The 14,760-nt window shown below is 38.4% G+C and overlaps 1 protein-coding gene across 1 annotated transcript in view; it reads right to left on the minus strand.

Moving 5' to 3' along the window:
- Positions 1-14,760, minus strand: part of SVEP1 (sushi, von Willebrand factor type A, EGF and pentraxin domain containing 1) — a 201,310-nt gene that overhangs the window by 123,514 nt on the left and 63,036 nt on the right. The window contains exons 6-7 of the mRNA XM_042963841.1: positions 7,833-8,012; positions 1,563-1,760 (exon numbers count right to left, since the gene is read on the minus strand). Coding sequence (XP_042819775.1) covers positions 1,563-1,760; positions 7,833-8,012 — 378 coding nt within the window. The remainder of the gene's footprint in view (positions 1-1,562; positions 1,761-7,832; positions 8,013-14,760) is intronic.

Below are 14,760 nucleotides of genomic sequence, written 5' to 3' on the forward strand. Positions count from 1 at the left end.
ATGTGGAGGTTCCTCAAAAAACTAAAAATAGATCTACCTTATGACCCTGCAATAGCACCTCTAAGAATTTACCCAAGGGATACAGGAATACTGATGCATAAGGGCACTTGTACCCCAATGTTTACAGCAGCACTCTCAACAATAGCCAAATTATGGAAAAAGCCTAAATGTCCATCAACTGACAAATGGATAAAGAAGATGTGGTTTATATACACAATGGAATACTACGCGCAATGAAAAGGAATGAAATCTGGCCATTTGTAGCAACATGGATGGAACTGGAGAGTGTTATTCTAAGTGAAATAAGTCAGGCATAGAAAGACAGGTACCATATTTTTTTACTCATATGTGGATCCTGAGAAACTTAACAGAAGACCACGGGGGGAGGAGAAGGGGGGAAAAGTTATATAGAGAGAAGGAGGCAAATCATAAGAGACTCTTAAATACTGAGAACAAAGTGAGGGTTGATAGGGGGTGAGGGGGAGGGGAAAGTGGGTGATGGGCATTGAGGAGGGCACCTGCTGGGATGAGCTCTCGGTGTTGTATGGAAACCAATTTGACAATAAATTATACATATATACATATATATATCTACTTTATATGTATATTATATCTATACATATGTATGTATATATGTGTGTCCATATATATATATATATATATATATATATGTGCATATATATATATATATATATATATGTGCATATATATATATATATAAAACTTTCTTGTTAAACTCTGGAACTCAGAAATTTCACCAGTAGTGAAAATATCCTGCCGTCCTGGGCTATGATTGATCTCAAGTTTAGCCCAGAGAAACTTCCTTCTGCTGGTAGGAAAGTTTTTCTCCTCTATCTACTCCTCTTGCTGCTTCTGGAACTCGTTAGTAAATGGATACTGGGTTTTTAAAAATCTATCACTGGTATCTCTTCACTTCCATCTTTTTAGTTTGATCCATTGGGATATTCAAGTTCGCTGTGTATTATTTCTCCGTTCTGAGGGAACTCTCAGTTTGGTTCTTCAAATCGCTAATACTGTTTTCGACAATATCCACTCCACTTTATTTATCCTTCTCTTAGAGATATTTATGATGCTTTTACTTCTAAGAACTCTTTCTTGTTTTTAAAACCCCCTTTTATGTAGCAGGCTATGCTTGCTGCCAGTCAGATGGCAATATTCTATGAAAGTAACGGGATGCTCATGTCTCTTTAATTTTTTATTATTTTTTTAACTCATGCCTCTTTAAACTGATTTAGTCCTGCATTATATGGGCCATTAAAATTCCTCAAAGATCTCCATCTCCTGGTGGAAAACTTACCTGATTTCCAGCTTGAAAATTATCCTTATTTTTCTATTTCTTCTGTCATTGCCTGGCAAATTATAATCGGATTCTGTAAATCCATCATTTTGAAACAGAAACCCTCATAGATCGTATTAGGATAATACCCACCACTGTATCATGGGTTTGCAGCAAAAGCTGCAACGAGGCACAGCCCCACACTATACCAGTATATCGTTATATAGGAATCTGGTTTTCAGCCCGATGGATGTAGGGGACCTACCTTTACAAACAGCTGTCTGAACTCTGGCACTCCACTTTCCAGAGGTGGTACATCTCACTTCTTCTCTGACACCTGATAAGATGAATCCTCTGCGGCAACTCAGTTGACAAATCGTCCCAGGTCTGGCAGGCTGCTTGCCACAGCTGGCCGGGAAGATGATGACACCTTTGGGCTTCTGAAACGTGGGGCAGTGGCGCTCTATTGTAGGGAAGTGAAAGAGTGTTACTTGCATTTCCACAAATTTCAAGAAAAATACAATTGTGCTGCCTTGGAACTGATGTAAGTCACTAAACGGTATCTGTTGATGACACGGAACCTATGATAGATTATAAACAACGCTGAGCTGTTCTCTCTCTGGTTATCTCATGTTATTTTGCCAGTGCATCAACACCTTGAAAAACGTCTTATATTTTAATTAATGCCAACTGTGACTGTTATCACTTTCAGTTTGTGGAACATTTAAGGTTCTGAAGTATGAAAGAGTAAACAGAGTTCCGCATTCATGGATTAAGCAAAATATTCAGCAGTCTCCATTTTATGAGTTTTTATTGGTTCCATCTTTATTTAAGTGGGCACATTGTGAGAAAAGTTTTTATTCCCTCCCTCAAATCACTGTGTCATAATCGGGGCCCTGACCCTTAATGTTATCTTTGGAATCAATGAAGAATAACAAATGAAGGGGGCAGAAGGCAAACAAAATGGAAAGCCAAGACTAAGACCTAATGTAGGGTGTGTGTGTGTGTGTGTGTGTGTGTGTGTGTGTGTGTCTGCCCATATGCACATTTATTTGTTGTAGGAATGATTCTCCCGGCAGCAGTGCTAACATCTTTAGTTTGCATCTCCCATGTAATAATCGCTAACACGTATGTACTATGTGCTGGTCATTGTTCTAAGTGCTTTACAAGCATCGACTCACTCAATCCTATGCACTGAGGGGTATTGTTAACCATTCCCATTTACAAACAAGAGTCCCAAGGCACAACTATGGGGAAGTTACCCACAATCTACATTCTTGAGGTCACCCCGCAGCTAAGTGGCAGACTCTCTGTGCCCCTAAACACTTCACCACCAGGCCTCCTCCCTGAAATTTCTTTTAACCGTCTGTGCCGGCAAATGCAATTGTTCCTGAGAAATTGGTTTCTTTCTTTTATTTTCGCCCAGTATGTGCCGAATGACTGCCCAGCCTTGCTGTTCGGCTGTGATGAAGAGCAAAACACAGAGCCAAACTTGCGGTTCAAATGTAATGACTACGTGGGGCTCAATATCCCTTATTTATGGATGGCTCTTCATAAATTAAGAAAATTATTCTGTTGGCTGTGATAATTGTTGAAGATTTTGTTCCCTATTAATATTCTCTTTTTTATTGTTTGCTTATGGTATTTGGGGTAAACATGTCTTTAATTATTTATATAGTCTAATCTGCTGATTTTATGTCTGCTGCTTTTATACTTAAGTCCTGAAATTGGCTAACGCTCACCTATTTTAACTATACTGTCTTCTAATTTTTAACGGTTTTATTTTTTTCTTTATATTTTAATATCTATGAAGAATTAATGTCAGTGTCTGGTATGAATTAAAGACATACGAGAAATTCATTTTGTTTCATTTGTTTTTCCCAAAGAGCCAGCCAATTTTTCTATATTATAAATTGAATAAATCTTTTCTTCGCAACTGACCTGTGATGCTTCCTTAGTAATACATGAAACTCGTAAGTTTCAGGATCTATTCAATCATCTTGATCTATATTTCAATCTTATTTTCGTGATTCTTGCCTACATATTCTTCCAGATAAGCTCTAGAATCACTTCCTAATTCCAAAAGAGGGTCAAAAAGAAAAGCTTTGTTGGGATATTAAATGAGATTGCCTTTTACCTATACATATATTTAGAGAGAACTTTCATTTTGATACAATTTTATTAAAATATTAAGGTATGTTTTTTGCCTCTCAGTAACATTTTGTAGTTTGTGTGACACAGGTTCCATGCACTGCTGTTTAAGATTATTCTTACATATTTTATATTTTCCACAAATCTTTTGAATGTGATTTTTCACTATATATTCTGCTTATCACTGTATACGGAAAAGTTCTTTATTTGGTATTCTTATGACTTTAGTGAACTCTCAACTCTCTTAGTAGATTCATTCAATTTTAAGGCATGTAATCTACAAATGATGATGGTTTTATTTTAAATCCCCAAAACTCTAATCTTAACATTTGTTACAAGTGCTCCAGCTTTGAGAACAATACTAAACAATGGATGATTCTGAGCCAGCACCCTTTTCTCTTCCCAGATTTAATAAGACTGCCTATATTGTTCCATAAGTGGCTGTGGGTTTAAGGACATCTTTTTTATTATGTCAGTTATCAACAAGAGTTCCTCAGAATTGTATTGAAAACGTGATTTAAACGATGATGAATGGCATTTTTATCTTCTACCAAGCAGCCATATGAATTTTTCCTATTTGTTATGGTGAAGTAATTTATTATGTTGATAGATTATATCTTATTTTAAGCCCTTCTGCATTCCTGGGATAAACCCTACTTGTTTGACAGGCTATTCTTTCAGATATGGACTGGTAGCATATTTGCTGTCATAGTTTATTATCTGTTTTTTGGTAATAGCTATCGGGTTGCCAACAAAATAACATTATTTTATTTGTTAATATAACCTGTTTAGCTTCCCATTACTTGGGCCAAATTATACAGTACAGAGTTACTGTTTCTGAAAAGTCTGGAAGAGTTTCATTGGTCCCTCAGTCATTTTTGGAGAATTAAAACTCTGATAACATTTTCCACTTATGACTAATTATACACTTGCATTTCTACTTTTTCTTGATTCATTTAAAAACTTTCATTTTCATAGAAAATCATACATAAAATATCAATGATTTTTATTTTATGTGCACATATTTATGTATGATGTTTTATTATTCTTTGAAAAACCTCTGGCCTCTTATATTCTTTGTTAGAGCTTCTTAGAATAATTTTACTTTTGCATTTTTCTTACTTATACTTTAAAAATCCATTATTTTATTCAAAGATTTCCCTCTTACTCACTCTATGGCATCCCATCTCCCTTTATAGCTCATTTTCCTTTACTTAAACATTAGTATGTATTTCTTTCAACTTCCATTGCAATCTTTCTTTTCCTAACTTTTGAATTTAATGTTTAATTGTTTCCACTTCCCTGATTAACAATGAAAGGATTTATAACTATAAAATTAAATCAGTGTGTAATTTAGCCCATATCTCGTAACTCTGGTTTTAGAAATTTCTCATTTTTTATTTTCTAAAAATTGTATTTTTAAATTTCTCCTTTATCCATTTAATTCACTTCCTTTATGACTCTTGGTATTGGAGTCTACATACTTTTGTGTTTTTGTCTAGTTTCATACTTTAGAAAATGTTAAGGACAATCATTAATAACATTGACGTGGTTGTGTGTGTTTCAAGTAACCTTTCTTTTTCACTGTTTGCCTTTTAGTGATGTAAAGAATTCATTTGAAGAGTTACTGTTTAATATTTAAATCTTTATGTATTTAAATATTTATGTATTCAAATCTATTCTTTTGTCCTTTTATTCTTAGGAAATTCTTCTCCATTAAAAATTCAGATTGTCTTGGGGCGCCTGGGTGGCTCCGTCGGTTAAGCGTCTGACTTCAGCTCAGGTCAGGATCTCATGGTCCGTGAGTTCAAGCCCTGCATCGGGCTCTGTGCTGACAGCTCAGAGCCTGGAGCCTGTTTCAGATTCTGTGTCTCCCTCTCTCTCTGCCCCTCCCCTGTTCATGCTCTCTCTGTGTCAAAAATAAATAAACGTTAAAAAAAAAATTTAAAAAAAAGTTCAGATTGTCTTTTATTCTTAGAAAGTTCTCCTTCATAAAAATCTGTACCTTTTCTTACATTTCACCCCTTAACTTGCCCAATTGAACTAATTAACTTAATTTAGTGATTTTTTTTGTGGGTGTGTAGTGAGAGTCAAGACTAATTTTTAGATAAACTTTTTCCCCATTGATTTCTGAAGTTTCCTTTACCAAGTGCTATATTCTTCTATAGCACTTGTTTGTTTGTTTCTGTACCATATTTAGTCGTGTGTAGCTCCATTGTTCTGTGCATCCTTGTACCATTAATGTGCTATTTTAATTACTGTAGGTGTACAATCTGTTTTTATGATGGTGAGAATAAGTTCTCCCTCATTTTACCTCATGTTCAAAATTTGTGTTTTGTACCTGTCTATTCTTCAACACACATCCTATTCATTTATATCAATTTTTTAAAAATCAGAATTATCATAGTAATTACGGTTGTTGTCAGAATTTGGAGGCTACAGTGAGTGGTTCTCCAATAAACTGTAAAAAGGGATGCAATCTCCCTTCGATGGTTACATAAATCACCAAGATTTGCATATGCTTTAAATCATTACAGGGGCGCCTGGGTGGCTCGATCGGTTAAGCGTCCGACTTCGGCTCAGGTCATGATCTCGCGGTCTGTGAGTTCGAGCCCCGCGTCGGGCTCTGTGCTGACAGCTCAGAGCCTGGAGCCTGTTTCAGATTCTGTGTCTCCCTCTCTCTGACCCTCCCTTGTTCATGCTCTGTCTCTCTCTGTCTCAAAAATAAATAAATGTTGAAAAAAAAATTTAAATCATTACAGAAATGCACACAATGGTTTTTAAAAGAACTGAGAATAGGAAAACCTTATTAGATGCATTATTTTTTTTTAAAGTTTTATTTTATTTACTTTTGAGAGAGAGAGAGAGCACACAAGTCAGGGAGGGGCAGAGAGAGAGAGGGAGAGACAGAATCCCAGGCAGGCTCTGTGCTGTCAGTGCAGAGCCCAACTCTGAGCTTGACCTCACCAACCCTAAGATCATAACCTAAGCGGAAATGCAGAGTCTGATGCTTAAGTGACTGAGCCACCCAGGCACCCCAGTATTACTATTTCTAAAAAAAGATTGGGTCCCTCAGAAGAGGAGTTGATCAGCCATGGAAGCAGGGTAAGAGGTGATTCTTGGGAGTAAACATTAGTACTTACATAGAAACTCTAGTGTAAGGAGACAACATCCCAGCTAAAGAAGTTCATTGACATTTATTGTGCCATCATAAAGGCACCTTTCTATGATGGAAGATCCATCATTTTTACCTCATTTAATTCTGTGGAATATCTGAAGGGCTATCTCCCTTTGTCTGGGTTTCATACAAACTAAGTGTATTCTTGACTTGGGTGTCCTTGCAGCTTCTGTCTACAGGGAAATACAACGTATTCCAGGCCTAAGTCTTACAATATCCATAATAGTAGGCATCTCATTGCTAATGAATTGAATTTTTGCTTAATAGTGAATTTCATTTGCCCATCCAGGAGAGATTAATCTCTTCTCAGTTTGATAATATCAGTTTTTCTTAGCTTAAACAGTGAGGGTCAACTTTTGGACTGTTAAATGAACCCCCCATACCCTGTAAGCTCAATAACCTTCCTGGTGATACCTTCATCAACCACGGATCCAGTACTAGATTATACTAGAACAAACCTGTAAATCAATTTGGAAGGAACTGACAGATTCATAGTACCTAGTTTTCCCATCTTGGGTCCTGGCATATTTCAATTTATTCCTTACATATAGTTCTTCTTTTTCCTTTTTTGGAAGTTGCTTATTTAATTATCTACCTGCCAAGCTCTGTATACTACATCTGACATTTTATAAGGATTCTCATCATCATCATCATTATCGTTATCATTCGTATTTACAGTGTATAACGAGCAGCAAACTGGAAAGATTCCTGAATTTATTCATTCTGGACCTGATTTCAGTAGTGAGATGTCACAACTCTTCGAGATGGACAAGGCAAAAAAATCTTCTGATGAAATAGAATATTATGGTCTATCCTAAGGCTCACTGGTTCATAATTTTGTCCTTTTATCAACAAGGTAAAAGTAACTTCTGTTTAACAAAGCAAGGGAATCACACAGAATTTGGTCTTTAAAAAATCCATCCAAATTGGCCCCAGTTAAAAAAAACATCATCACCATTTCAAGCTGTAAACTTCAGTGACTCAGATAATGGGATTCTGGTGTCTTTTTATCAGTGGAGAGGAATAAAACTGCACATTCGTTTATTTATCTGTATACCTGTGTCTCCACGCATCTGTATACATGGATGTGAATTTATATTCATAATGAATCAACTTCACAGAAGTTCTAGGCCTTCACAGAAGAAAGGAGAAATCAGAGAGCAAGAGAAATAAATCACCAAACGCACCATGCCTTCCATGACTTACCCACACACCGAGGTTCTAGACCATCCCACTGGGTGTTAGCTTGACAAGTAAGCTTAGCACTTCCTTCTAGTCTGTACCCTTCATCACAGGTAACCAAACACACTGTCTTGTAGGACATTTCCTTGGTAGAACAGCTGATGCGGCCATGTTTGGGTTGGCGAAGATGGGGGCATGTTCGTACTATATAAAATGAAAAACACTGGGTCACATTTTACTAAATAAAGACAAAAATAGGAAGTTTAACAATTCCTACACATTGCAAGCAAGAAAATAACTTTTCTTAAAATGGCAAATAGTAAATAGCACATCATTATGTTTTGAGTTAGTATGGGACAACTGAAGGCATGTGTTTCATCAAATGCATTGCCCTACTAAGATCCCGGCACTCAACCTCCTGCCCATAAGTGGGAAACTTAACCTAAGGAGTCTGGTCCTAGATGGACGATGATACCTGTAGATTGGAGGTGGCTGACAAAGGGAGGGATCTTCAACCTTCAGCTGGGCCTTGGCTGAGCTTTTCCAGGCTACATTCCAACAAAAAGAGGACGTCTTTTCCAGGACAGGGATTCAGGTTCACGATTAACTCAATTCTCAGATCTCATGGGTACATCCTGGGCTTTTAATGACCCCAGCCTCTGTAATCTTCAATTTCAGTATCCTACTCCTTGACTGTAACTCTGCTCCTTTTGGCTTTTTCACTCCTTTCTTCCAAGACACTTGCTGCAAACTCTACTTCATGATGCTAATCTTGACTTACGCGCTAACGTTGTTTTGTTTGTGTGTTTTGCTGCTTTGGCAAAGAGTGCCAGTTGTGCACCCGATAACATTCTTCCCAGTTCTATTCAGCACCAAATATGCACAGTTAGAAGGTAACAACTGCCCACCTCCATCACAATGATTGACAGCCAATGAAATATAAGCTGCAGTTGTGCGGGATGTGTGGAAAAGCTTTTTAATGGTGACCCTTTCAATTGAGAGAGTACTTTTTGCCTTCCCCTCTTCCTCCTTTGTTGTCCTGAAATACGGACATGAGGGATGGTACCCCAGCATATTATCGTCTAAGTATGAGATACTACTATAGAATAACTATCAAGTACTAAGAGGGTACAGCAAAAAAAATTAAAGAAGCCTGGGTCTCTGATGATAATGGAGCTATCATACCAGCTTCTCGTCTTCTTTTAGATGAGAGAAAAGTAAACTCTTAATTGCTTTAAGACATTGTTATTTGGGTCTTGGAAATAGCAGCAGCTGTACACAATTCCTAATGTCCTGTGCCCAGCATCCATTCACTCCTCCTTTGCTACTCTCCTAGGGAAAGGTTTCTCCCCTCTTTCAGCTCATGGGATTTGTGTATGCTCCAGCCCTGCTCAGAGGTAGAGCATGTGACTTAGGATCACATTTCCCTGGGCTCAGAAGTGAGCAGGTACAACTGGTGACATGATCCTTTTTTCTACCAACTTCAAAACCACCCTGAGAGAGTAGCCAAGGGGTATTTACTAACCCCTCAATGCTGGAAATGCCCCTGTGCCTCAGTCAGCCTCAACACCACCAGCAGAAGTCCCACGGGGTGTCCAGAGACATATGCCTTTTCCTAGTACTGCAAATTCTAACTTGATGGCTTCAACACTACATCAGAGAAGCTACGAGAGAGTACTCATGCTGATTCTGCCTCTACAGGTCCCCAAATGGAATCTGTGCTCTGAGCTCTTCTGGCAAGATTTTCCTCCCTGCCCAGCCCACCAAAATCCCATAATGTGTTTTAGGGTCTCTCTCAATTAATCCCATGATGCCCTATATTTCTGTTTCTGACAATCTCATAGGAAGCCCAAGGCTCCAAAGTTATCCCTCATCTATCAGGGTCACCCTCATATACGTCTAATCCAAATCTAACTCACAAACTCTGGCACCTGCCCTCTGGAATACACAATCAGTCTTCAATAAATCCCCTCATAACCTAAACTTCACTTGTGAACTTTTCTCTCACTTTCTTATCTTAATCAGAATCCAATCGTCTCTTATAGACAAGGCCTGGAGAAAAAGATGTCCTCTTTGTTCCTTGTGCCTTCCCAGATTATTCTCTCTTCCTCCTCCCTTCTCTGTAAAACCTTTTAGCTCCCACGAAGTGTCAAAGTATCATATTAAATATTCAACATCTTTCTCCCCCCAACTGTCTGCTGACCTCCAGGCCACTTCTCATTCTTTGAAGATTTTATTCTATATCTCTCTCTATCTGTCTCTGTCTCTCTCTCTCAGACACACACACACACACACACACACACACACACACACACACACACATTGATGATTTCATTGTCTGTGTAGATGATCATTCCAGTATTGTGGGGTCATATTCTTCACCTCCTTTCCTGCAATAACCAAATCCTTCACCTATTTCATTGCCTTATCCTCTAGACCTTGCCATCACCAAGCTAACATCCCACCCTCTGACAACAACCTCCTGTCTTCTTGGATCACTCGCTGAAGGGCTTCAACTCCATCAGTTTCTGTACCCTACTGGGCTCTCCAATATGTTGTGTGTTCTGTAGATAAAATCATCTCTAAAGAATTTATACTCTCTCTACTTCTTTTTCTCCAGTTCTAGCTTAAACCCACTCCCTTCAGATTTCCAATCAGGGGAAGGAGGGCAAGGGAAAAGGAGAAAGGAAATGGGAGAATAAGAAGAGAAAAGACAGGGAAGAGAAGGGGAGGAGAAGGTAGGTATAAGAGAAGGAGGGGAGGAGAGAAAAGGGAAAGGGGATATGAAGGACAGTGTAGAAGAGGGAGAGGAAGCTGAAAAAAAGGGAGGAGAAGGTAAGGTAGGAAGAAGGGAAAGGGGAAGAAAGAGGGAGCGGGGAGGCTGCCCAGCCCCGTGGAAATTTGTCCTGTCAGACAGCATGTACATCCCTGTCATAAACAGAAATACAGAGAGGAAAAGAGGGTGCGTTTCTGTTAGATATGTCAAAGGATGGTCACATAAACTCATGTGCTCACAGATAAAATCCTACAAGCATCAGGAATAGCACAAAAAAATAACCCCTACAGAAGAACAAAGTTCTACTATCAACAATAGCACTTCTGCAACACTAAAGGCCCGAAGACAACATAGCAATCTCTAAATATTTTTGAACAGAATCATTTGGGACTCAGAATGCTTTGGAGGACTCTGGGTAGGATGCATTTTTCTTTCTTCCACATTTCTGTATTTGCCAGTTTTTCATATCAAGCATATACTTATGATGAAAGCTTAACTTTATAATAATAGGAAATGAAGTTGGGGCAAAACATTCAGTGCATATTCAACTGAAGTCTCCGCTTGGCAGGATCTATTCTGAAGGAACCCATTCAAATGATATTAGTCGGCAGAGCATAAAATTGGGTGCATTAAATATATATTTAGGATTGATCATTCTTAGAGAAAAGACAAAAATCAAATGAGAAGCTAAACCATAAGCCTTTGCCTTTCAATCCCTGAGATGGCTTGGATCGAAATCAACTACTAGTAACAAATGAGTAGACACATTTTGCCTTCCACATCTTGATTTTTATTGAATGTGCCCATCACGTAAGTAGAATCATTGCTGAGTGCATCAAGGGCATAGAAATATTTTGCCTTCCACAGTTTGGTTTTTACTCAGTGTGACCACCATACGCAACACAATGCCAAGTGCCACGTGGAATTAAAAGGTAAGATAAATCCCTGTGATCAAAATGTATAAAATCTGGAAAGCCATATTTTAAACAACTGCTTTTAGATTTAAAACACTGATGAAATCACTCCAGCTTTCCCACTCAAAATGAAATGGATTCGCAACATCTCTCAAGAGCACTGATAGTAAATTAGAGTTGGTGTTTCATACACATACAAATTATATTGCTTCTCAAATGTTGCTTTCAATAAACTTTGATTGCTCCCCTGAGAAAACAAAGCATATGCAAGGATTCCTAGTTAGCCCTTAAACATTTTATACTCCTTTTCAACCAGGAATGACCATTTAATATCATTCTTAATAGGAACATGTTTATTTATTAGGTTCAATAAAATTTTTTTTTATTTCAACAAGCTGACAAATTGTGCAATAAATGTTTCTTGATTCACATTCATGTCAAAGCAACTTTAAATGCTCATTTGGTGTTTTTAGAAAATAGCAATCGTTTCAAGAATACAGTCTACTAAGAAGTAGACACTGTGAGACCTGCTCTGGTTCTCATTTTAAAGACTAATTAGATTTCCACCCATATAAATAATTCCTGTCAAACCCAAATTGTGATAGCATCTATACTGAAAATAAAATAAATCTGATATTAAGTGTAGGCTTCTTACTGTTGTGTGAGCCATTTTCTGAGGAAACCTGCTATCGCAAAGTTTAATTTACTATGATGTTGTGGCTTAGTTATCATTAGGAAACCACAAAAAAAACCCTTCCTAGTTTAGAAATAAATGTATAATTCAGAGAAAATTGAACAAAAAGTATAAATGCTTTATGATGAGCACAGAGGAGGAAGAAGGCTCAAGCCTATTAAGTATTACTTAACACTATAAAACATTAATGATGCAAAATGAAATTTGTAAAAGGCTTTACATTTTAAACTGCTCTTTCATTTCTGTCTCGATTTCAGGAGGATTTGCAAGAAAGAGATGACATAACTAAAATGATCTGTTCGTACCGTTAGATTTCACCTGGAAATGTAAAATACAACTTTCTCCAGTTATCCGTCCTGAAACAGAAGTGAATCCCAATGCAGCTGTCATATTTCATTGAATGCCAGAGGCCCCATTTGTGAGGCACACCGTTATTTTATGTGCCACTAATAAAGAAACAGTAATATCTATGAAAGGATTTCATGCCACTGACTTTAAGGTACATCTGAGTTTTTAGAGATGTTAAAATATGGGGGAAAGTGTTTTATAATTAATGAAATATGGTATATATTTTCAAAGAACAATATGTCAAGTAACTAAAGTCACAAATGATGCACCGGAGGAAGGGAGAAAATATCTTCATTCGGGACAGCTCTGTACACTGGTAAGTTATGTGGTAGCTTTGGGAATGAAACTAAAGGGATCTTTTAATCTTTGATTAACATTGTTTTGTTTATATTGGAATATCAACTGAAATCACATAAATAAGAACAAGAATGCTCTTTAACAATGTGAATGCATAATGGGAAGTGACGCAGTCCGACCATCAGTATATCTATTTATCAATGGACTTACCAATACATCTATTGATCAAGTTCTTGATCATTCACCAGAGGTATAACTAAGGGTTGAGAAGAAAAGATACATTCTGTGCTCATAAAGAACTCAGTCTAGCAGAGGCGATAGACAAGCTGATTAATAAAAGTTAAGTGTGTTGGTTTGTATTGTATCGAGTTGGTTAAGCTGGGGAAACAAGCTGTCAGACTCCCCTTACTATAGGCCAGGCTAGGGTTGGTCAGAAGAAGAACGTGCCCTGGATTTTGGAAAGCAGCCTGGGCCACTGTAGCCAGACACGGTGATGGACAAATGTAGACATGTCCCACGGATCCCAGCTTGTCTTTGCTTGCCTCTATTCCATGTCCCAATTGTTGACTGTGTTGGCCTGAGGAAGCCCCAAGCTTGCTGCCAGGCTCTTGGCTGTGGAACCATGGAGACCTTCTCTAAGACCTCTCAACGTATTTCTCCTTTTCAGTCCCACCCCAGCAGCAGGGCAGGCTTGGTTTCACAGACTGAGTTGGTAGAAACACCTCTGATGCTCCAACTTCTCTTTTTTTTTCAACGTTTTTTTTTTTTTTTAATTTATTTTTGAGACAGAGAGAGACAGAGCATGAACGGGGGAGGGGCAGAGAGAGAGGGAGACACAGAATCGGAAACAGGCTCCAGGCTCCGAGCCATCAGCCCAGAGCCTGACGCGGGGCTCGAACTCACGGACCGCGAGATCGTGACCTGGCTGAAGTCGGACGCTTAACCGACTGCGCCACCCAGGCGCCCCTCCAACTTCTCTTCTAGATCTTCAGTTTGCCTTCAGCTCCTTCCAAAATTGCATAAGGTCCAATTCCTAAAATAAATCCCTCATCCCATGACACTCGTGGTCACTGTGCCTCCTTGACTGAGCCTGACACACAGAGCACAGGCTCTAGAATGAGGGGAGAACGGGTGCGTGGACACACGTACAGAAGTTGAGGTTATCCCATCCAGGCTGAGAAGTCTGATGACAGCAGAGGGTTTATATAGAGAGGCAAAGAGCAAATTCAGGGCCATCAGGCACTCAAAGCTGTGGTAACAACTTGTCAAAGGATGGCTTCCCGAGAGGACATGGCCATTTCTTATGGCTTTAGTGTAGGATTTGAGGCTCAGGGTGTAGACTGTGGAGGGTAAAGAGGCAGGGGTTGGACCTTACCCTAAAGGCGTCGTCTACCTGCTTTTCTCACTCTTCTTTGGAAGACCAGTAAGTGGAAAAGTTAAAATGTAATGTTTTCCACCCTCTGCCATGACGTATTTGGAAGAAGGGGTAGTGATTTTACACAGAGCTGATAACTGTTGACTTTATAGGAATATATCTAAGAGGCTTTCTGCGATTAACTTTTTCAGGCATGGGATGTGGCTTTTTTACCATTTGAGACTGCATGACTGAAAATGTCTTTCCTTGGCCTTCCCACATAAAACAGTAGCTGATCTGAGCTCAGAAATCTAGGGTCTGATTCTTTTCTCTCAGACTCCTGGCAACATACCCTTATCTTCTCATATTTAGAATGGCTAATAAGAGGCTCAAGTCTGATTCTCTTTCCTTTGTAGGTAATATTATTTATTTCTAACTGTGAAACAGGCACAATTTTCTATTTTTCCAACACATTCACAAATTTCACTACGATTCTTTCCAGACATGGATCTGTTTTCAATAATTTTTTCTAGCACTCATTAAGTGATTTTAAACTGAATATCAAAGAT

Source organism: Panthera tigris, chromosome D4 (genome assembly GCF_018350195.1).
Source record: "Panthera tigris isolate Pti1 chromosome D4, P.tigris_Pti1_mat1.1, whole genome shotgun sequence".
NCBI classification, from domain to species: Eukaryota; Metazoa; Chordata; class Mammalia; order Carnivora; family Felidae; genus Panthera; species Panthera tigris.